Below are 23,790 nucleotides of genomic sequence, written 5' to 3'. Positions count from 1 at the left end.
TGTATGTCAGAATTATATCATAGAATCATTGAGTTCTTAAGGTTGGAAAAGATCTCTAAGATCATTAAGTCCAACCATTAACCCAGCACTGCCATGTTCGCCTGTAAACCATGTCCCTCAGTGCCACATCCACGGGTTTTCCTGAACACTTTCAGTGATGATGATTCTACCAGTCCCCTGGGCAGCCTGTTCCAATGTCTCACAACCCTTTATGTGAAGAATTTTTTCCTTATGTCTAATCTAAACCTCCCCTGACAGAACTTGAAGCCATTTCTTCTCATCCTGTCGCTTGGTAGAAGAGGCCAACCCCCACCTCATTACAACCTCCTTTCATATAGTTTTAGAGAGTGATAAGACCCCTCTGAGCCTCCTCTTCTCGAGGCTAAACAATCCTGGTACCCTTAGCCACTCCTCGTAAGACTTCATGCTTCAGTAGCTCAACGTCTTTCTTGTCATGAGGGGTCCAAAACTGAACACAGGATTTGAGGTGTTCACCGGTCACCTGTGCCAAGTACAGGGGGATGATCATCGCCCTGTCTTGCCGACCACACTATTTCTGATATGAGCCAGGATATCATTGGCCTGCTTGACCACCTGGGCACACTGCTGGCTCATGGTTAGTGACTGGCAAACAACACTAACAGATCCTTTTCCTCTGGGCAGCTTTACAGCTACTCTGTCCCAGCCTGCAGCACTGCATGGGGTTGCTGTGACCCAAGAGCAGGACTTGTTGAACTTCATACCATTGACCTCAGCCCATCAATCCATCCTATCCTTATCCCTTTGCAGAGCCTTCCTACCTTCCAGCAGATCAACATTCCCATACAGCTTGGTGTCCTCTGTGAACTGATTGAGTGCACTCAAACCCCTTGTCTAGATCATTGATAAAGATATTAAACAGAACTGACCCCAGTACTGAGCCCCAGGGAGCACCACTTGTGACCAGACAACAACTGGATGTAACTCCGTTCACCACCACTCTCTGGGCTTGGCCATCCAGCCAGAAGCATTGGCTGACACAGTTAGTCAAAATCTCTGAAATTCTCCTTGGTTTTTGACAAGCTGAAAATAGAACCTCTTGTGTAGCCCCTGATTTTCAAATGCATCCACAGAAAACCTGCTCCACAAGTAATACATTTTACATAAGGAACTTTTATAATTCTTGATCTTCTTTTGTACAGTCCTGTACAGTTGTGTTGGGACTGGCTGAGATGGAGGTAATTTTCCCCATAGCAGTCCTTGTAGTGCTGTGCTTTTTTAGGAGGGTATTGGTAACACACCAGTTGAGCTATTGTTGAGCAGTGCTCACACAGCATCAGCACTGTCTCCCCAGCATTCCCCCCTTGCCAGTAGGCTGAGTGTGGGCAAGGTCTTGAGAAGGGACACAGTCAGGACAGCTGACCCCAGATGACCAAAGGGATATTTCATATCATTTTCATTTCATTCATATCATATGGTATCTGCTCAGATATAAAAGCTAAGAGAGAGGACACACACACATTTGTTATTACAACATGTTGTCTTCTAGAGCAACTGCTGTGCATGCTGAAGCCCTGCTTCCCAGGAAGTATCTGTACTTCACCTGCTGATGGGAAGTAGAGAATAAACCTTTTGTATTCCTGTGCTTCCACATGCTGCCTTTGCTTTTGCTTTATTAAACTGCTTTAATCTTGACCAACAAATTTTTTCCATCTTTTCCCCAAGCTCTTCCAGCTGAGGAGGGGAGTGATAGAGTGGCTCAGTGGGAACCTGGTATTCAGGCAGGGTCAACCCACCACAACAGTTCACTCATTAGGCAGTCACATTCAGTTCTTACAACATCATGGCCAAATTAATAAGCTAAAAATCTCCTACAATAAAAATACAGAAGTTATTTTAATGTTTTTTAAAGACTGCTTCAGTTATGTGTTTTGCTTTTTTTTTTTTTCACCTCAGTCTTTTTGCTTTGATCTAAACAGGCAGACTAGAACATTTTTCTAGCATTCTTTTTAGCAATGGACTTCAGTACAGCTTGTACTCATAATTTGTACTTATAAATTTTAGGGCACATGAGTGTCAGTGGATTATAGAAACTATTCAGTAATGCCACTAGAGTTGAAGTTCAGCTGAGTTTCCTTTAGAAAATTTTATTTCTGGGGTTAAATATGTCCAGTGTTTCAAATCCTATCAAACAGAAAACAGGTATTTAAATTGTCATGTAGTTTTTTTGTGTTTCACACAATTAGAGCAATCAAAGTGTTGAAAGCAGCAGCAGGAGCAGCATGACTTCCTTTGGAGCTGTAACTTGGATGACAAATCTGAGCAAAGTGGAAGACTGCAGAGTCTTAGAATAAAACTAGCAGGATTTTTTTGTCTTCATGTGGGTTGTTTTCCCTCCAAGATTTTCCATAATTCTATTATTTCGCAAAGAAATGTCTCTTTTCACTAGGACTGCAAAGAATATCATGTACTACAACCATGTAGGTTATTAGCTAGTTCTTTTTAGATATTATTTTTAGATTTTTGAAACTTTTTAAAACAAATCACTTTGCAATATCTCTTTGTTACTCTTGAGGTCTCTAACCCTATAGTTTCTCAATAGTGAGTGGAGACTTATTCTCGTCATGAACCTGAAGATAATTCACAAGTTGGGGATGATGAATTGACTTTTGTGTTGTCTGTACTTCTTCACTGTCATGGGGAGGCGACACAAACTGTGTGGTCTTCACAGCACCTCAGTGAAATGCCTAAGAACATTCAGGATGAGTGTGAGCCAGTAGGTATTTAGGCAAACAACTCTTACTAAATCCTGAAATTTTTAAGTGGCTATTTCATATTCAGATTAAAATCTTTGTTTTCAATTATTCATTAATATATCTCACTAAAAAAATCTATAAGAATGGCTTTACCTTTTCTTATCATATTCTTGGTGCTCTAAATGCTGACTCTTAACTCTTGAGAATCAGCGTGGTCTTGTTTCGTTTCATGTCTTTAAGCCCCAGGCAGATACCGATGGTAGGATCATAGTGGCACAAAGCCAATGGAAAACTATGGACACTGTCAGAGGGCAGCTGAGAATTGGAATCCAGGGGTGCCCATCACTCTACAGACTGCATCAGAGTGCAGGGTGTTTGCCTTCCTATTTTAGGTGTGTCAGTGCTTCTGGGGTGAATCTTGAATGCCAGAATCTCTACCTCCTCTGTCTCCAGTAGGCCATAATAATATATTTCTGGTGCGCAGATTTAAAGCAAGATTAAGTCCTGCTTCAGCAGGCATGCATACTGAATTTTCATAAGTATTTGCATTTATTAAATCGTACTGAAATCACTAGAAGGTGCCTAGAGTTTTGAGAATCGTATTTTCATGTGAGTGATTTCATTGACATAAATGCAGCTGTTATACAGAGAAGTATTTGTGGTCATGTCAAAGTCTACATCCTTTATCCTTTTGGAATTTTTAAAGTGTTAGCTAAAGACAGAAGCATCTTCCGCTGCCCTATGCATTTTAACAAACTGAAGGCTGCAGTGCAGTAAAGTAGATTCAAATCTTCAAGCTGATTCTCTCACAATTTTGCATCCCCTTCCTGAGATTCCATTTCTTTCCTACCCGTACCTCAAACCTTTGAAAAGAGGATCTTTGAGGTCTGATAGGAGCAAAGAGGAAAGCTAGCAGTGTGTCACATGGACAAAGGAGACTAACTTTCTTCATGTTTAATGGATGTGAACTGATAGCACATGTTCACAACCCTTCATTGACATAGATATACTTTGATTTCTAGCCGTAGATTTAGTTTTATATTCAGGGTATTTTGAAGTTTGAGCTCTTTTTTTTTTTTCTGTATTATTTTAATTCTTCCATGTAAAAAAAAAAATCCTTTAATGTTCTTGTCTCAGAGCTTTCAGACAATGTACAAAACTGAACTGTCACAATAAGAGTGTTCATTCCCTTTTATAGACTCTCATGCTCTTTATTTTTCTAGCTAAAGAAGGTGAGGATGGATACCTGGCCTAGAGGCCATTGGACATGGACTATGGCCTTCCATACTTCCTTGTCCAGAACAGATCAATCATTCCCACTTTATATAGTGCTTGTCCCTTTGTCTTGTGTGGATCCCTGTGGCACTCCTGTATCTTTCAGGCACAATTATTTCTCTGTGGTATTTTCCATTCCTAGTATCCAAAATAAATTAAGGGTAGTGTTTACAGCTCACCAGAATGATAATGGTGTGATGCTGAGGTCATGCATTGCGTGCTCTCAGGTTTGATAGCGGTGGGAGTGAAGTTGTTCAAGGGTGCAAAGACTTCTGTGGTGTTAGACAGTGGTATTGAATGGAGGGAGCCATTCTTGGCTGTAGTTTCAAGGAGAACTAACAGAGGAGGTCCAAACCAGAGCCATGCAGGCAGATAGCAGTTAAGCAGACTGCATATGACCATCAGTTTTTGTGTTTGCTTCTTGACTTTCATTCTTTTAACAGAATAAAAGTACCAGATGGTAGCAGAGAATGAGTTTTCCTCAAGTGAAAAGATTTTGCAAATTCTTTCATAACACAGGGGCAAAAAGGATACAGTGCAATACTTAAACACAGAAACCAAACGTGCTTGGTTGTTAATGATAGGTATTGTAAAAGATCAAGTAGAGACGACAGAAAATTAGGATAGGGTACAGCAGGCTGTACGTTGCATGGTACAAACAACTATGACCATTACACGAAGTAATGGGTACAAATTAAAAGAGGCAAAATTTAGGTTAGATATTAGTAAGAAATGTTTCATTATCAGGGTGGTTAAACACTGGAATAGGCTACCCAGGGAGGTTGTGGATGCCCCAACCCTTGTGGTGTTCAAAGCCAGGATGGATAAGGCATTTAGCAATCTGGTCTGGTCTGGAAGTATCCCTGCCCATGGTAGGGAGGGTTGGAACTAGATGATCTTTAAAATCTATTCCAACCTCTTAACACTGTGTGATTCTATGAGTAAAATAAGAATGAGAGAATTTATGGTGAACAGTGAATGTTGTTGATTCTGTAGTAGAGTTTGAGTGGTAGCAGGAAAATATCCTCCAATGGCTGCAGCCATTGTCAGGCCATGCTGGTCAACAGCCTAGAAAGTCATTCTGCATCAGTAGGGATAAGGGTGTGATGCAGCAGATACTTCTTTTACTCTATTGTAAGATAAACCACCTTTCAGTGATGCCCAGCAGGGAGGGGCCATAACATAAAACACAAGTTCTGCCTCAACATGAGGAAGAACTTCTTTACATTGCAGGTGGCAGAGCACTGGAACGGGCTGTCCAGGGAGGTTGTGGAGTCTCCCTCTCTGGAGGCATTCAAAACCCACCCAGATACCATCCTGTGTCACCTGTTCTAGATGACCTGGTCTTGGAGGGGAGGTTGGACTAGATGATCTCCAGAAGTCCCTTCCAACCCTAACTATTCTGTGATTCTTTGATTCCTTGAGAAAGACAAAAATTAATCACAACTATAGAGCTGTCACTCAGCTATGTTGGATTCTTTTCCCAGCTTTTCCTTTTATCTACACAAAGAGCCTTGATCTTTCCAGCTCAGCTTAGTGCAGAGCTGTAACGTGGGCTTCCTTTTCTCAGGACAGTTGGCAAAAAACTATTCTTTCCTCATACACAGTAACCAGTTTCTGTGGGCAGGAACAGGCATTTAATTTACTTTTAATATTTAAAAATTATTTATCCAACTGAGGCACAGAAGGTTATACTTAGTGGAGAGAAGCAGATGCTTTCTTTGCTAGTTGTGACAGATTTTTTTTTTAATAGGCCTAGATCCATAACATTCTGTTTCATATTTAAATTGCAGTGTTTCAGGAACTTTCATCATTCATTTCCATAATCAGTCATTTCCATTCAATCTTCACCTCATCTTTTGAATAGTAGCTTAAAACATCATACTTTAAGTACCATGCATTATTTTGCCATTAATTCCACCTGGTGCATATATTACATGTAATGACATTTTATTAATTGCCCAGTACCTAGAGGGTTCCTGTTCTCTATCGTAAAAATTTCAGAAGGTTCAACTGAGAAAAGCAGATATATGCAGTAGTGGGCTTGATTTCAGAAGGTATTTTACTACAGACACTGCTAATATAGCAGAGTTGGCAGCACAAGTGCTGTGCTTCTTTCTTTGTTTCTGCCCTTAACTTCCTTCTGTAGGATCCTAGATAACTCAGAGGAGGAACTGGAACACTAATTAGTGAAAGCTGACTGTATACCCAATTCCCTTCCTCATACTATCTTTGTCTACATAAAGTTTTTATTCTGTTGACTCAGAACTATCTTCCTGGATATCTCAGTTTTCTTCAGTATCCTCTAAGTCATTTCTCTTTTACTGAGAAACTGCCTCCCACTGACTATTCATGGTTGTTTGCAAGAGAAGCCTTACTGTTTTCATACTCAGTAGCTCCATTTCATCTCCTGCCCAAAGTAGAATTTTCCAAGGCTGCATAGCATAGAAGCCACTAACAATAGAACTGATTTGATCTTAAACTCTTCCTTTTTCCTTAGCCACAGTAGAGAAGTAAAGCAGAAAACTGAGCAAGTTTGTTATGGGTGACCAATCTCATGTTCTGCCACTGGAAGATAAGCTGAACCATTTCTTCTGGTGTGGATCTTGCTTTAGTACTGAATTCATGCCTGTTGTATGCTTTGTGGAGCCATGATAGGTCCTGTACTGCTCCCAGTCCGAAGGATTCCATTGGGAGAAGGTATTCCTTTTTCAAGGATGCTGCTGAGCATGCTTCACATGGAGATTATTGCAGAGGATGTTGATGAAGTCAGGCAAGGTATGGCTATGTTATGGGATCTTCCAGTTCATGTCAGGAGACTGAGGTGCAGTAAGTCTGCATCCTTCTAGAGGTGATAGGTGATATCCCCCAGGATAGAGCAAACTAAGCAAAGTTTATTGTAGCTGAAAATGCCATTGAGTAAACTAAAACCAAGCCTGATGTAAAGATCTAACTGGGGAAAGAGCTCTGTATGATACAGAAATACAAACTTTGGCTTGTCAGTCTTAAGTGTTCTGAGGCAGGTTGTTATTCACTGATTGAGCTTCAAAAGAGGATAATTCATTTACTTACTGGGTTTCTGAGAGAAAATTGTTCTGCAAAGTAGAGCCAAACGCTAACGGTCAGAGACCTTCTTGTGCCTGTATCTCAGAGAAGAAGTGAGGAAGAAAGGGCACTAGACTAGCACAGGTTTATTTCTGCTCTGTTCATCCAGGACTTTCTCTCTTTCTGTTTAGAGGAAGTGCAGAAGAGAAACAGTATAACCTGGGTGCAGTTAAACTCAGAGTTTTGCCACTGACTGCACTGGAGAAGAGTTTAATTTCTAATGTTTTGAATTTAGAACAGTGGTTTTCCAGTCATTAAAATTGGCAGATTGAAACAAACTTATATATCAAACAGTCTTGAAATATAAAAAATACCATAAACCCATGAGGCAAATGGTCGTGCTCTTGCTAACTGATTTAGGGGTGTATGGGAGAAACTAGCTGTTTATTTCTCCTACCTATAAATATAATGGAAAAAGGGAGTTCCTTAAATTTACTCTAGCTGTAAAAAAATTATTTTACTGGTTATGCTTAACATTGAATACATTTCTAGAATACTTCCTATTTCTCAGAATTAATGTTGTTCTATGCTTCAGCAATTCCAAGAATTGCTTTCTGTCTATTTCATTACTGAAGTGGAGCTTACATGTCTAAATCCACTTGACTGCTTTGAAACTCTTCGTCTCTAAGACGACTCTTCAACATCTAAGTGTGCTGTGTTTTCATAAACAGGTAACGAGCTTATATTGAGACAGATAAGGGTATGTGTAAGACTCATGTTGGACACGAAAAACTTACAATTTTTTGTGGATTGTGATTATGCAAGTGTATTCAACAAAAAACATTATGAACTAGCATCATCACTGAAATGAAAGGACAGTAATACCTGTTGGTATATATGAACGAGTGTAGTTACTTTTGCAGATCATTTGAAAAATTGGCTGTAGTAATGCTGCCCCTGAAGTTCCTTTTTCATAAAAAAAACCCCCACCTTGTAAATCAATATACAGTTTAAGCTATTCACACTATTTCAGTTCAGAATTAATCATTAATATATAACCACTAAAGTTAATCCTACTGGTTGTTTAAGGGAATAATAAGATATGGTGTGCAAAAGGTGAATAATAGAATAAAACTGTGGCTTAGAATGGGATGTGTGGCAGTGATAGATACAGTTTAAATTTTAATGATTTTATTCTTTGCACTGGTGGGATAGCAATATTAACTAGAAATTAATTTTAAAAATACTTGAAAGCCTTAGGGGTGGGAATGAGGGCAAGAATAGATATTTATACATAGGTGGAGTTGTACAGACATAGACATAGAAGGAATGGAATTTATTTGACCTTCTTATGAGTCTGGCAAATAGATATACTGATGGGAGTTGATCACCTTAGACATTTTATAATCAGAAGTAAGAGGCGTCAACAGGAGATGATTCATGTAATTTTAAGATAGTCATTGATGATAACTCAAAACCTTGGTCATTTAAATGTTCAAGTTGAATTCACAATGCAAATACTGAATAACATATTGTGGTAATGGATTCTCATTACCACATGAAGCTCTACTCTTCATGTAGCTTTAAAACCCCATTGTGATCATAATGAGAAGTAATTGGAGGCCACATTCAAGTTTATAGAAACAAAACTTCATCTGCTGAAACTAAAACTCTAGTTAGTCAAAATTGAAAATTGGACATACAGGTCTAAAGAGGTCCTACTTCACTGATATTTAGTAGACCATGTTAATTCAGTATTGTGCAGTGTGTCAGTGATAGCAGTTCCCCCTAAAGAATTTGTACAGATAAAAATACACTGAGATTGTATATCTCATGATCTCTTGCAAACAGTGCTTCAGTTTTAGGTGTATTTCAGTGACCATAAGTAAAGAGATGGTTTTCATTAAAGGCAAATTTCTTCATACTTGATATAATCAAAATCATATAAAACTATCACATAAAATAGCTGGAATGTCTGTATTTTCCCATTTTTCAGGAATGACTATAAATGGAAATGTTACTTAATGACATATATTAATGTGACAGTTTTTAAAAGTGCTATAGATCTTCTTTGGAAAACTAAAATAAGCTGAATGATTTGCAAATGAGAAAACATCTAAATTTGCAGAACTTGGACCAATATTGTCAGACATGTTATTAGTTTGTTTTATCATTTAATTACAGGATCCTTCTTCTTTTCTAAAGTCTTATGAGATACCTTATAATCCCATTGAGAATTATCAAATAAGAATTATATATTACAAATATAGGACAACAGCATTTTTTTATCAAAGGATATTCCTTTGTTGTTCAAAAAAATGTTTGATGCTCATATTTTTAAAGAAATCCTTTGAAGTTCACTTCAATAGAAACTCTTGCCATACAGACCAGAAGAGATTTGGTTTACTAATTAACTGCTTCATTTTGATTTAGCATATAACAAAATCAAATCACAATTATAGATTTTTTATTAATTAAACTTTTAAAAACATCTAGGTATGTGCTGATGGTAAACTTTTAACCTGCCTCCTTATTTTATTTAATTTTCTTTCTTCTTAATTCTCAGCTTGATTTAATGTTCTACGTTTTTAGGCAAACAGTGCGCTCACCAGTTGAAGAGCAGGAGTTAGAAGTGAGGTTCATACAAATCCTTGCCCTTGAATGAGTTTCACAATCCAGGAACAGCAATTCCCCTATGATTGCCACCCATAGTTCTGTCAAATACTCTTACAAGTTCAACCTAGTACTAAACCTTTTTTTCTCCTTTGCTCTTGTTCTGCTTTTCTGTCCTCCCCCTGCTGTGAACGTAAGATTTCTTAATTCCCTTCCCATGTGCTTTCCCATCAGATAAGTGTTTCTGAAGTGAAAATTCAGGAAGGTCATATGGGAATTTTTGAAAGGATGGGTTATAGGGAGAAGAGCATTTTAGGAGTTCAGAAATTTGTAGGAAAGGAAAATTGTATTTTCTTTCCTCTCCCTTACTTAATCAACTTCTCTCTATCCATGTTGCTTCTCAGTATTGAGGACATGCCCCAAAATTTACAATTTTCATCCAAAATCACACATTACCTTGTGTGTCTTTACTGCTTGATCAAGCCCATTTATTTTGTGTAATCCCATCCATCTCTAGCAACATTCAGTGAAGCAGCTCTATTTAGGTGGTGTTAAAGCTGTCAGTGTTGCAAATCAACTCTACTCGGAACTGAACCGCTCTTTTAATTTGCTGGCTATAGATGAGCAGAAGCCAACACAGCTCTATGAAGCTGTAGTGGTGAAAGCAGCCAAAAAATTGAACTGTACCCCCCCCCATACAAACTCTCCCAGGCTCTGAAAGAAGACTTACTAGTACCTGCATTTGGTGCATCTCTTGGTTTGTCTTTTGTAGGACCTACCTGCTTGGTTTTATGCCCTAAGTGTGACCATAGTTATGAACACTACACGTTATCCTTATCTCTTTTTACATGGCATCTACATTTTAAAATTGTCTTAATCCTATTTGAAAAACCAATCAAAAATGGAAATGTGTGGATATTTTTAGAAGACACTTTGTGATTTGTTTTTTTGATTTTTTTAAGGGAGTGGATGATTTTCAAAGGAGACTGAAATTTGAATTAATGATGCGTACATTAGGCTTGAGACAATCTTCATCTTAGGTCTCTTGCTTTAAATATATTTCTTAAAATAACACCTTATAAGAGAAAGCTAGTAATGTTGAACTATGAACTCACTGAAAATGACAATTACAAGTCACTTCCATGTGTGGTTGTGAAACTGAAGGGTTATCGGCTGTTCATTCAATTATCCAACTAAAATTTAGTTGAATTTCCACTAAATTTGGAATGGTAAGCTTCAAAATAACCAGAAGGTTGCAGTCTCCTGTGTCCTATGACTCCAGCCTCTGCAACAGATTTACAAAAAAGGATTCCTGAGTGGTCCAGTCCAAATCCAACCTTAATATCATGCTCTTTTTAGAAAGTGGGGAAATAATTTCTTTTACTACTACCTATGAGAGGGAAGCAATTTAAAAAAATCAATGTTCTTTCATTTTGGAATGATACCATGTTTCATCCAAGCCACATTAGAGTTGTCTTTTTGTTAGACAGGTCTACATCACTGGTTTTACCTTTGTGAAGGGAAGGGGATATCACAGCTTGACTGCAGTAAAGGTAGTCTAGCTGATGAAGCTGGAGAACAGATGCTTTTTAAGAAAAAGGGAATTATATAGGCAATCACTACCCCTTGCCCTCTGAATTAATGGCAATCAAAATCCCCGATTAGCTTTGCTATCCCCTTGCTCAAGGCAGTAGAGCCTAAGTTGCCAGCAGTTTCCAGCACTATTTAAGTTAGGGAGAAATACTCCTATGATTCTCTTCTGTGTGTTTAATTTTTTTGATTGGAAGCCACTTTACTAGAAAGTAGGTTTTGAGTCCAAGTGCAAAAAATATTTTTTCTTCTAATTATTCATCTGATCACTTCTTTAATGGAGCATTTGATATATTTCAAAGTAATCTCTGCTTTTTATATGTAAATCACGAATCTGAGAGTGTGCTAATTAAATTACACGAGGAAAATGCAAGGAAAAACCATTCTAATCTAAAGGTGGAAATTCTATTGAAATTTTTGATATTTATTTATATAGCTGAGTAACTCATTTTAGAAAAAGTTTTTGTCTAAAAGAGGTTTTCTGAACATACCACTGTCAGTATGTTCTTTCTGTTTCCTATTACACACCTGACTAGATTAAGCCTTTTAGTGTGAAGCAGATACACATACATGTTTTCAGGCATATCAACTGTGTTCTGAATTTCATTAAATTATCAATTTCCTACCATAAAATCTTCTCCCAAAAAATGAAGTTTTTGTTGTCTCATACCAGCACACCAAAGTATAAAAGTGACACAGAGCGTTTCAAAGGAGGTAGCTGTTGCCAGTCTGAACTGGACTGTACACCATGTTCCTAAAGCAGTCCATACAGTAACTAGGAAGATTAGTGTCCTACGTTAGGCAAGGCATTGCAATCAGAAACCAATAATTGATACAAATGACCAGTCTGACCCAGGAAAATATTTTCATTAATTCTGACTAGAGTTGTCTTAAAGTAAGTTGTCTTAAAGCACACATTTGGCAGTTTTTACTTCAGAAGGGAAATTATCAAAGAATTGAACTACTCTACTTTTTCTAATGCTGATCAAGTACTTCTGTAAGTTTTAAACAGTTGAACTATACAACAGCTGTGAAAAAGCACTGAAATTTAGCTCAACCACCTAAAGAATTTCAAAGCACACATTATAATAATCATCGTGCTAAGATAAAAAGCTGCAATAATACTAAGAGAAGGTAAGAAGCTCTAGATGTGTATAAAACTTTTCCATGAAGGAGAGTTTTGTCTTAGTGAGTTTTCCAGGAAATATAGTGATAGTAATAAGAAAACCTACCAAAAAAAAGTTTCCATTCATGAGGAATTTCTTTTTTGGAAGCTTATTTTCCAAGTTTTCATGATGTTTGGAAATACTGACAGCAAGTTGTCCAGAGATAGAACTGAATGCTTCCACATGTATCTTTTGATGTTAGAAAAGAAATTATTTAGGTGGAGAAAAATATTCCACATCTCTTTTTTTTTGTTTGTTTTCTTAATCTTCTTTTCTGTTAAAACATCGGTTTGTTAGTGTTTTCTTGGTAGTTGGGAATTCAAAATGGTGCTGTGTTGTTGTACAAGAGGTTGTGGGCAAAGAGAGACTCAATTTCTGTTTATCCTGAATTGCTCCGTGTGTTGTTTTCTCATGAACTCAAAGGAACTAGAAGATATGTCCTGAAGTCTTCTAACAGCAGCATTTATATTTTCAGTCCTCCAACTCATTCTGAGTAGTGTCAGCTCTTTTCTATCTTCTGTCACTTTATACTATCAGAACACCCACGTAAGTCCCTCATGGTATGTGAACACTTTTGTGAGGAAAGGTGGGTTGAAGCACATGTGGCCAGCACTGAGTTTTGGTTCCCCCTGAAGAGCCATGTCCTCTACAGATTGTATGCAGAGTTAGTAGATACCAACTTTGATACAAGCAACTGGCTCCTTGGAGTTGACACAGCAGTAAAGTCACAGTGAAACAGAATCTGTGCTAAATACTTGAGAAGGTGGTTTAAAATGTGACAGAGCAAAAAGGGAAGGGCAGGCAGATTATTTAATTCCTCTCTAGCTCAGCTGCACCTGTCCTTGTATGTGGGTATCCTAAAAATAATGCCAAGAATTCTGAAGGATTTCACGATGACCCTGAGTAAGTACTAATTGCAGAATATGGTGCAATACTTATGTTACAGTCTATTGTTCTTTCAACTCATTAGCTACTAATTATAATGAGAGCAAAGTTTTTCTTCATATTTATAAAGTGACTAGTAAAGCTACAATAACATAAATAAAACTGCAATAACATAAAAATAGGAATTATTCTAATGAATCAAGAAATAAAAAACCAAAAGAAAACAGAGGTAATGAAAATGGCTGATTCTCATCAGGTTAATAAATGACATTTCAGAGACATGACTCTTGAATTGAAATGTAGGTAAAAGAGTAAGTAGTCTATTGAAGCAATTTCAGAGAGGCCTTCCAGGTGAAATCTTCAGAGGCATATAATTCAAGGAATAAATGTTAATTGAAAATTTTTGGAAATGAGGTTCCTGGAGTTGTAAAGTGTAAAAGTTATGTAAATTTTGAAGACATGGAAAAAAATTACAGCATGGGTAGGGTCCAAATTCTTTTCATTCTTACTCATCTCCCCTGAAATTTGGGGAGAAAGTTGAAGCGCATATAATAAACAATTACTTGTCAAAATAATATCTAATGTGTTTCTGAAGGAGTGAGCAATATATTATGTACCACAGCTCATAAATGGGACAGCTTCTAAATAATAGCAAACAGATTTAGTATTAGGGATGAAGCTGTCTCACTCCACAGTAAGCACAACATTATTACTTTTTTTTTTTTTTGTGGTTAACATGTTCTCAAAATAAAAATATACAAATATAGAAAATGTAATAAAATAGAAGATTATATCTAGAGGGTTCAGCAACAATATGTAAATATATAATGCAGATAGTGAATCAGCTGAAGTTTTCAGAGAAGAACTTAGAAAATGTAGATTAAGAATGTCAAGTGCATCCATTATAAGGTGACTGACCGAGCACAGCATCAGCAATTGGCTATAAATTTGGCCTACCCTATAAGTGCGTCTTTATAGAAATGTTATGGGCATACATATATATTTTTATATAATTATGTATTTGTGTGGTGTTCATCCATAATGTGACCAGATGGGAGTGTTTGGGTCTATACCTCTTCCTGTACCTGAGGTTCACAGAATGGGTAAGATTGGAAGGAATGACAGTGGGACATCTGGTCCAGCCTCCCTGCTCAAGTAGGATCACCCCAGAGCACACTGCACAGGATTGCATCCAGATTGTTCTTGAATGTCTCCAGTGAGGGAGACTCCACAACCTCTCTGGGCAATCTGCTCCAGTGCTCAGTCATCCACACAGGTTAAATGCATTAAGTTTGACATATATAAAACATATTAAGGCTAAATGCATTTTAATGTATATAATATGCATTAAGGTTAAATACATTTAGCATTGTGATTTTAAACTAGTTCATATGTCTGGATTGCTGCTGAGACATCACTGACAATTTGTGATTTGCAGTTTTTTTTATTGTGAGAGGAAAAGAATTTGTATACTTTCATTTTGCAACTGCTGTGGGACTAGGCAGTGTATTAATCCACATAGAACAGGTTGGTGATTTATCACATTTTAGGATAAAGTACAGAGTCCACTTCAACCCTACAGCTTTGATGAAGTCACTACATATATACCAAAAATTAATTTGGGCTATTTAATTTCACCTTTTATTCATTAATTATTTTGACTCATTGTATTTTCTGAATTGATCTGTGTTGCAGTGTTTAGAAAAAAGAGCTAAAACTTCATTCATATTATTTGGGTTCTGTTTTGCATTTCATAGTATATAGCTTTAAGAAAATTACTGCTGAGGTGATGATATACTTACTAACAGTTCTAAAAATCTGACAGGTAGGTAACAATTTCTATGCATTATTGTTATCATGAATAATTTAAGGAGTATTTTTAGGTTTCTTTTATGTTGTAGCAGCTGTTCTCCATTTCTCTAAGTCAGATTGCAGGCACTGAAAGGCTGCTTACTTCTTCTCTATCTTCTTGCAAAGAAAATGACATATCTGTGCAAGCTGATTTATAAACTGATGAGGAGGATCGTTTAGTTTCAAATAAGCCATTATTTCATGGATTTTTAGGGCAGAAGAGTCACCATTTCCTTTTTGACTGTTCTATTAGAAGTTTGTGGGAGGAGAAAAGTGACTGCTGTTAGTAAGAGGCGTACAGAAGTGTATTTATGCAATGCTTTATTCTGTTATTGCAGAATGTGAATTAGCAGGATGCAGCTAGTCTGAAAGAGGCATATGCAACAAATTCTTTAGCCCTATAGCAGAAATAGGACTTTGGCTTTCAAATCTAGCATGTAAGGAAAAAAAATATATCTAATTTCTGACAGAAACTTTTGCCTTAAAGGTTTGGTTATTTTAAGAAATCTGAAGATGCAAGTTTTCCATTTCTCTTCAGTAGGCTTTTTATCATTATTTCCATGAATTTACTTCCTAAGTGTGTTATTTTCTCATTCCTCCTAAGTTACTATCTTTACCTTATTCCTTTGATCAGAATTCGGTGTGCCTTTTTTAAAGTAGTTTTAACTTATAAATCAAAATTAGCTATGCTAAAAGGCAGGAGAGTCGATGTAAATATGACAGGTTTGTGAATTGCCTGTATTTTCAAATATTACAAAGACATTTAGACTGTTGGAAGATAGTGCTTGGAAATTGCTGATTTCTGTATCATTTTATTTATATTATGTCATCTGAAAATGACATTTGTTGCTTTAAAAACATATGGTGGTGATAGCAGGAAATCTTATGCTTACCTGTCAGAGCACATATTTGCATGTCCTGAAATGTTGCCATTTTTCAGTAATAGTCCCATTTCCAGGCTATTTTGAGGCTACATAGTAGGAGACCCTGTAAAAATACAGTTAGATACAGTGCCTACCTTGAGGCTTGCATGCTAATCAGATCAGATGGAAGGTGCAACGGGAAGCACAGTAAAGTGAAATGAGTAGAATGTTTTACAAGCCAGGACCATGCTGTTCTTTCTACCAGGCCAGTGTCACCTCTGCTGCAACCACATAACATTTATAGAAAGGTTTCCAAATGCGTGTTCTAAAACTTGCAAGAGTTATGATGTTTGTGTTTTTGGGGAGCATTTTCCTTCCTTGAATATCACCATACCATCTATATTATCTCCTGAAGCTGATAACAAAGGTTCTCTGAGCTAAGGTGATCTCAAAGTAACCTCGAGTTTCTGAGGAGATTTTTCATTGGACCATAGATCTCTACTACATCACTACCCTAAGAACTTCCCGTGCTATCATAAAAAATGTTAAAGCAAGTCTCTATAGACAAAATTGGTGAAGAATCACCCTGCTGTCATTGCACTGGGGCAGGCAGCCTGTACTGGAAGGCCAAGACTGCCCCCCTGTCATCACCAAAGTTAGTAACATCTTAGCTGTGAGTACTGACTTGTTTTCTTTGCGATATCTAAAAGCCACCCCTTCCAGCATCTTTAAAACTCACCCTTCGCCTTGTTTCCTCAGTGAAATTGCATTATATGAATTCATCTAGCATCTGGAAGTTCCTCTCAAATACAGTAGATGGTATGTCAGATTTACAATATTTCTAATGTCCCACACTGGTATATAACTGCATCAATATAAGATGTGAAAAAGCTTGATCCCATAAAATTTCTGGTTAATCCTTAATAATTTTCAGAAATGTTCAGATTGCAGAGCATGAGAATAATTGCTAAATTCTCCTTATAAGCATATCTTTTTCAGGCAGTCATAAAATAAGTTGAAAGCAAAATGGTTTATAGAAAATTAGTTACATAGCTTGTAAAATGCTCTACAATGTACTGCAAACAAAAGGGAAAATTTCCTGCAATTTCACAATTTTGTACTTGCTCAGATGGCCATTAACCAACAAGATGAAAATCAAATTTATCCTATTCACTCCATGAATTATCTATGATTAACAGTGTATAGAATGTGATTTTCTAAAGCGTCTTTCATATTCAAGGTACCTTCAAGCACTTTGTAAAGAAAAGGGACAAAATAAACACCACAAGTATACTAAACATGTATAGGATAAAAAACTTGCCCTTTTCTTTATGCCACAATTGAATCTTTGCTCAGTGACTCTTAGAAATCTTGTGTCATAGAATCCTTAAGTCAAGGGTGTTTTGCTATTTCTAGTCTTGTACATTATAATTATTTCTGAGGCATTTTATGTATCTTTATTTCAACATCAAACTGAGTGACTGACCTTCATGTTACTTTCTTAGTGGTATAAATTTTATGCATACACCTTAAACTTGTCCTGCTCTATAAAACCCATGATCTCTTTATAAGTATTTAGCAGTCGTGGGCTGAGCTCTGAAAAAATGGCTAGAAAGAACGAGAACTTACTTAAAATACTTTTTTTTTCATTTGACCTAGTGTTTTCCATGCTACTATGAATCTGAGTTATGTTTTGTTAGCTCTTCTGAACAAGGCATTATGATGCCCAAATAACTTCAGCTAATGGAACTTTATGAAGTCATTGGGTACCATAAGACTTGCAGTGTCATTACAGAATGTAACACCACAAGTTGTGGGGGTTCTGTGCATGGAAGTAAGCTGGGAGTTTTATTCACCCTAATGTCATTACAGTGGTAGAGGCTTGGCTGCATCAGGCCCATAAGTAGAAAAGAATGGAGTAGCACAAATGTAAGCTTTTCAGTTGCAATAACTGTTCTATAATATCACCCAACTCTTTTGCGCACATCTAAACAACTTTAACAAATCAAGATCTGTTCTAGCTACCAGAGAGGATGGTCTTCCCATAGGCATGTGTAGAGAGGAGTACATAATAATCTACAACATAATTATAATGATAGGTGTAAATTTAACCACAATGATCAGGTAGCCAGCGTAAGGTCTTTAAACAGCCATAGCTGGAAGCTTGCCAGGAATCTTTTAGCAGGACCTAGCTTCCTTGGGCAAAGAGCAAAAGCGAGTGAAGATGAAAAGGGAGTAAGCAGCCTTCCAGGGCCATTCCATTAAATCATGAAGGAGGAGATACTCTGTTTTGTGAAGTGATATACTATATCTAAAATATGAAGAAATACAGATACAACTATATATTTCCTGTTGATGAATGTGTAATTCAAGAGTATCAAAATCTGCAAAAAAGCTGCTTACCCATATAGTGATTATCAAAGTCTTTTAGTTAAATGATGTTTACATTGTTCCTTAATTGATTTGGTACTTTCAAGATCTACCCTGCCAGTTTGACAATTATGCACTCTAAGCTTTTCACACACTAAATGGCCAAAATAAGCAAAGCTTTCCTGCATATCAGATCTTCACCATGTCTTACTCAGTACTAATAAGCTTGAGGGCTTTGTAGGTAATTTTTTATCAAGCCAATTTTTCCTCTTTTTTGTTTTCTTAGATTGCCACCAAGAGTGTTAGTTTTGTCAAATGCAGTCTGAATTTCTGTGGGTCTGAAATGAAACAATGAGCCCTTTGAAGACACCTCTTTCAAGGTTGCACGTGATAATATTGAACATTACCAGCTGGATCAGTTTTGAGCTAGTAATATGAGGGTATCATGGCCCATGGGTTCTTTCATTATTAAGTTTGTCAGACTCTAGAAGTTTGCAATACTTACTATCTTGCTTACTAAACATGATCTATTACGGACTTGAAAGAAAAATCCTGTATAAAGGATGGTGATACAAGGAGTGACCTGATGTACATATCAAGCCCCCAAAAGCAGTTTAGCATTAGGAAAAGGTAGTTTCTTATTCAGTTATTCTAGTTTGCTTAGTGACTGCATTTTGCATGGACCATTGCTTTCCTGAACCAGCATCTGTGTGGCTCTGGCTGTGCAAGGTGGCAGCTGCTGTGGATTTTCTCCAGGGCAGTGAACTGGCAAAGACAATTTATGTCACTCATCCTGCCTCTGCCATCCAGGAATATGGGAGGAGTATTGAAGTAATGTACCCCATTCTGATACTCGTGGCATGTCTAAAGACTGCTTTAGGCCATACGTGGTAATGCTCTGTAAGACTAAGTGAGCCAGGTAGTTTTCGCCTGTCAGCAATCGCAGTGTCATTGCTTACTTGAGTTTTTGGGTGAATCTGGGGTAATAAATACAGTTTTTCATCCAGAGTCCCTCAGCTGCACCAAGCACATCCCTAGTGTTGAGTAAATAAGTAGTATTTTAGAAATCTTTTCTGTTGTTGTGAGATTCCCATCTGGGCACAAAGCAAATCCTTGGCTTCTTTGTACATTTCCAAACACTGAAAGAATTTGGATCATTAACAGTTTTTTTGGGTATTGATTTTTATGGCTACTGCATCTTTAATGCATTCTGCCATCCACATTCTTCACAGTAGTGTGGACACTGAGAATCAGTATTCTGCATGAAGTCAGTTGCCAGTATTACAAGTGATTCGTAGTAAATGTAAGAACTTCATCACTGTTGTAATTGCTTGATGGCAGTAACAAGGCATTTCACTTGAGACTTCTTCAACATAGGTAATCTTAAATCCAATTTAATATTAGATACAATTTTCCCACCATACAACTGGCTGACAGCAACATCAGAACATTTCTTTCATCTCATTCCTACACAGTTTAAGAAACAGACATCCGAGGCCTGAAAAAAGTAAATTAAACAAGAACAAAAATTGGCATTATGTCTCTTCTTTCAAGTTTGCGTGGAGAATTTTCCACCCCTGTGTGCTCTGAAAAGGGCTGTAATCCAAATGACACACTGCTGATGCGGTGATCCAAAATAGTTTTTAAGGCTTGGGCAAGTGCTGTGGGCTAAATTCAGCTTTCACTTAGACCTCATTCCAAATACAAAAATACGTAAAGAGGTGGTGAATTCTCATGGTCAAACATTGCAGCAGAGATGCATCTAAACCATTCTGTGATGTAGAAAGAGCAAACTAAGACAGATTAAAGTAGGGGGAAAGCTGGGCATGGTAAGTGTATGGGCTAGAGCACTGTGATTGATCTCCTAAGAATATTGCAGTCTGTCTGAGAGGCCAGCGGGAAAACTGCTTATCATGCACAGCATTCATGCCAAGTGAGCAGCTAGATTCTGACATGCTGTAGAAAACATTAAGACACCAGTCTGGCCTCTATGAACTGGACAGTCCTGGGATCTAACAGTAGTGAATTTCTTTTTTGGATCTCCTCAGCATAGTGTTTTTGCTGTGCGTGTGGTGGAGGTATTTGCTTGGATACCTCCACCTTGCTGACCCTTTGTGCTCTCTGTCTTTCTGCCAGCAGCTAGGTGCTTTTCACGTTCCTCATCACAGCTGCATCCTCATTTGATGCCTCAGCCAGCTGTTTCTGCCTTTGCATAGCCTGTGCCTAACTTGTGTCCTGTCTGAGCCTCCTTCTGTATTACCTTAATGTTGAATCATGTTATCCAAAGTAATACTCTCTGTTAGCCAAATAGTCTCCTTTTAGTTCAATTGAGAAGGCAACTTGGACAAGAAGCTTTATTGAATTTTAGTGAAAAGTAAAAGGTGCTGCAATGAGTCCAGAGAAAGGCAAGGAAGCTGGTGAAGAGGTTGTAGCAGAAGTCTTTTGAAGAGCGGCAGAGGGAGTTGGGGCTGTTTAGCCTGGAGAAAAGGAGGGTCCCTAAAACTACCTGAAAAGAGGTTGCACTGAGGTGGGGGTTGGTCTCTTCTCATAAGTGACAAGTTACAGGATGAGAAGAAATGACCTCAAGCTGCACAAGGTGATGGGGGGAGCAAGTGAGCAGCAGCAGGGTTTGAAGAGTCTCAATAAGAGCACTGAACTGGGAAGTGTCATTCCTAAATCACAACAGTGTCCAAAGGTACAGTCTATATGAGAAAGTGTGCATGTATGTACATGTATACCAAGACAGTTTATCATTTTTATTCTTCCTGTATTACCGTTTTGCTTCCTTGTTTTTTGTGAAAGGAGAGATAAGTGCATTTTGCAGCCTAACTCACTAGTTTCTTTTAGCAAGTCCTTTCACAATTGAGACAGAATACTTTGTTATTATGAAGAAAATTCTGACACTTTTAAAAATGCAGTGTAAAATATGCAGAGAGACTATCTGGTTAGAATTCATGTGAAATGAAAATGTAGCAGATAGGATGCTACCTGTTTTGAATCACACCGCTGAAAAAAATGCATGCTGGATGCCAGTAGCCCTATCTTTACTTATTGTATTCTTATAGCTTGTCTTGTGGATTAAACATAAAAACAAGACTTTATTTAGCCACTATTTTTGTGACTTACCTGTCTTTAGACATTGTTATTAACTCAGGCTTGTTCTGTCAATTTCTGAATGTAAGGCTTTATCTCCTGAGCCTCCCTTTCTAGGCTGGAATGTACAACCATTTCATGTCACTAGGGTCAAAAGGAAGCCAGCTTGCATGAGAAGTGTTTGATCTGTCTTCTGTCTATAATGCGATCTGTAATTCACACAAAAAGTCCAAATATTAAGAAACGAGGGAAGCCTATCAGCCAAAGGCTTGCAAATTTGTACTTATCTCCATTCAGCTTCAATTTAAGCAAGCTACTTAAAACTCCAGTGGAATTCAAGAGGCATGAATTCTTTAGAGAGTCTAATAGAGGGCTGCAAAGATGATAAGGGGCTGGAGCATCTTTCATATGAGGAAATACTGAGAGAGCTGTAACTGTTTAACCTGGAGATAATGAACTCAGGAGTAGATCCTGACAGTATGAAAAAATACTTGATGTGAGGAAATAAAGAACACAGAGCTAGGCTTTTCTGAGCAGTATCCAATGGTAGGATAAGAAGCAATGGACACAAACTGAAACACTAATAAATACTAATTAAACATGAAAAAAAAATTTCACTGTAAAAATGCAGGACAAGCATGCCCAGGCAGGTGTTAGAGTTTCCATCATTCAAGATAGTCAAAACCTGACTGGATATGGTCCTTAGCAACATTCTCTAGGTGATGCTGCTTTGAGCAGAGGGATTGGACAAGAACATCTCAAGAAGCCCTTTGAGATTCTAATCTCAGAGATTCTGTGATCTTATTTGCCTTCCACTGGGACATTTGTCTAATTTTGAACATCTGAACAGAAGAAAAAACTCTTTCACTGTGAAGGTGGCCAAAGAGTAGAATAGGTTGAACAGACAGGTCATGGATCCTTCTTCTGTCAAGATACTCAAACTCTGACTGGACACAATTCTGGAATACCTGCTCTAGCTGATTCTGCTTAAACAAGCAGCAGCAGACTAGATAATCTCAAGACATCCCTTTCAACCTAATTTACTATGTGATTATGTGAACGTAAACCAGTAGAGGCATACGGTGTCTTTAGGAAAAAGCTGAGAGGAGGCAGAGTTCTTCTATATTTTGAATTTTATTTTCCTGAACAGCTGTGGCTGACCCAATGAGGATTGTGGTTAGTTTTCAGGGTAAATCATAAGTCCACAATCTTTGTGGTGGGGGCTTAGAAGTTACTTCTTTGAACTTCTACATACATTTTATGTATCTTATCACTCCTGACCAGTGCTTCTTGCCTCCATTTCTCTTTCCTCCTCTGGGGTTGTGGCAGCAGTGACATAAAGCATTGAGTGCATAGATACGTGAATTATCTGTGAGTACTTCATAGCTCATAGACCCAGATGTGTATATCTACTATATGTTTCATTACTTTAGGCAATAGTTTGACATCAGATGAATCCCATATTACACGTCTTTCTTGAGGAAAAGCAATGCACAAGATAGAATTGATGTTACTTTTTCCTGAACAAGATTTTATTAACCAGGGCCAACTGAGTAGATAGAAGTACAGTTTATCCTTTAAAACATACTCAAGTAATGGATATCATATTAAGTTATAAACCTTCAGTAAGAAGTCAGTTGGCAAATAAAAACTGAAAAGTAAAAAAAAAAAAACCAAAACTTGCACATGTAAACCAGTTGAAGGAATATATTAAACTGTATTTTAAAGAGATATAAATTACAATCATATAAAGAAGATATAGCTGTTATTATAGCTGATTATGTTTTGACAATGTAAAAGAACTTTAAAATGCATGTAGTTTGACTCATTTTGATGATAAAAGTTACTTTTTCTTTTGCAGAAAATGATGAGGTCATCCGTGTTTCATATGTTTATACTAAGCATGGTTGCTGTCGATGTGATTGTTGCTGCTAGTAACTACTACAAAGGAGAAAATTTCAAGAGACAATATGATGAATTTTACCTAGCTGAGGTGAGTATGCTGCAATGACTATCTGGATAATTTTCAAGATAAGCTAAAGTAAAAAATGTGAATGTCAAGAACATTTTAATATGTAATTTTTTATTCCCTTAAGCATTCCGAGAATACTTTGCTAACTTGTTCAACTTCCTCTGTCTGACAATAGCTGACAGCTCTATCTTACAACCTTTTGAAAGGTAATTTCCTCAAAGAAAATGTCACTGGTAATGAGCTGAGGCTTAAGAATAACATCTGCAGGCAATACATGACTGCTAAGTTGCTATCTTTCTCTAGCAGGAGCATAACATTCAGAAGACTTTAAA

General features: G+C 37.4%; 1 protein-coding gene across 1 annotated transcript in view; it reads left to right on the top strand.

Moving 5' to 3' along the window:
* Positions 1-23,790, top strand: part of NALCN (sodium leak channel, non-selective) — a 212,706-nt gene that overhangs the window by 75,652 nt on the left and 113,264 nt on the right. Inside the window, exon 10 of the mRNA XM_029960959.1 lies at positions 23,348-23,479. Within this exon, the coding sequence (XP_029816819.1) occupies positions 23,348-23,479 (132 nt within the window). The remainder of the gene's footprint in view (positions 1-23,347; positions 23,480-23,790) is intronic.

Source organism: Manacus vitellinus, unplaced genomic scaffold, assembly GCF_001715985.3.
Source record: "Manacus vitellinus isolate BGI_N305 unplaced genomic scaffold, ASM171598v3 scaffold_2_pilon, whole genome shotgun sequence".
NCBI classification, from domain to species: domain Eukaryota; kingdom Metazoa; phylum Chordata; class Aves; order Passeriformes; family Pipridae; genus Manacus; species Manacus vitellinus.
This window is presented reverse-complemented; position numbering and strand designations above follow the sequence as displayed.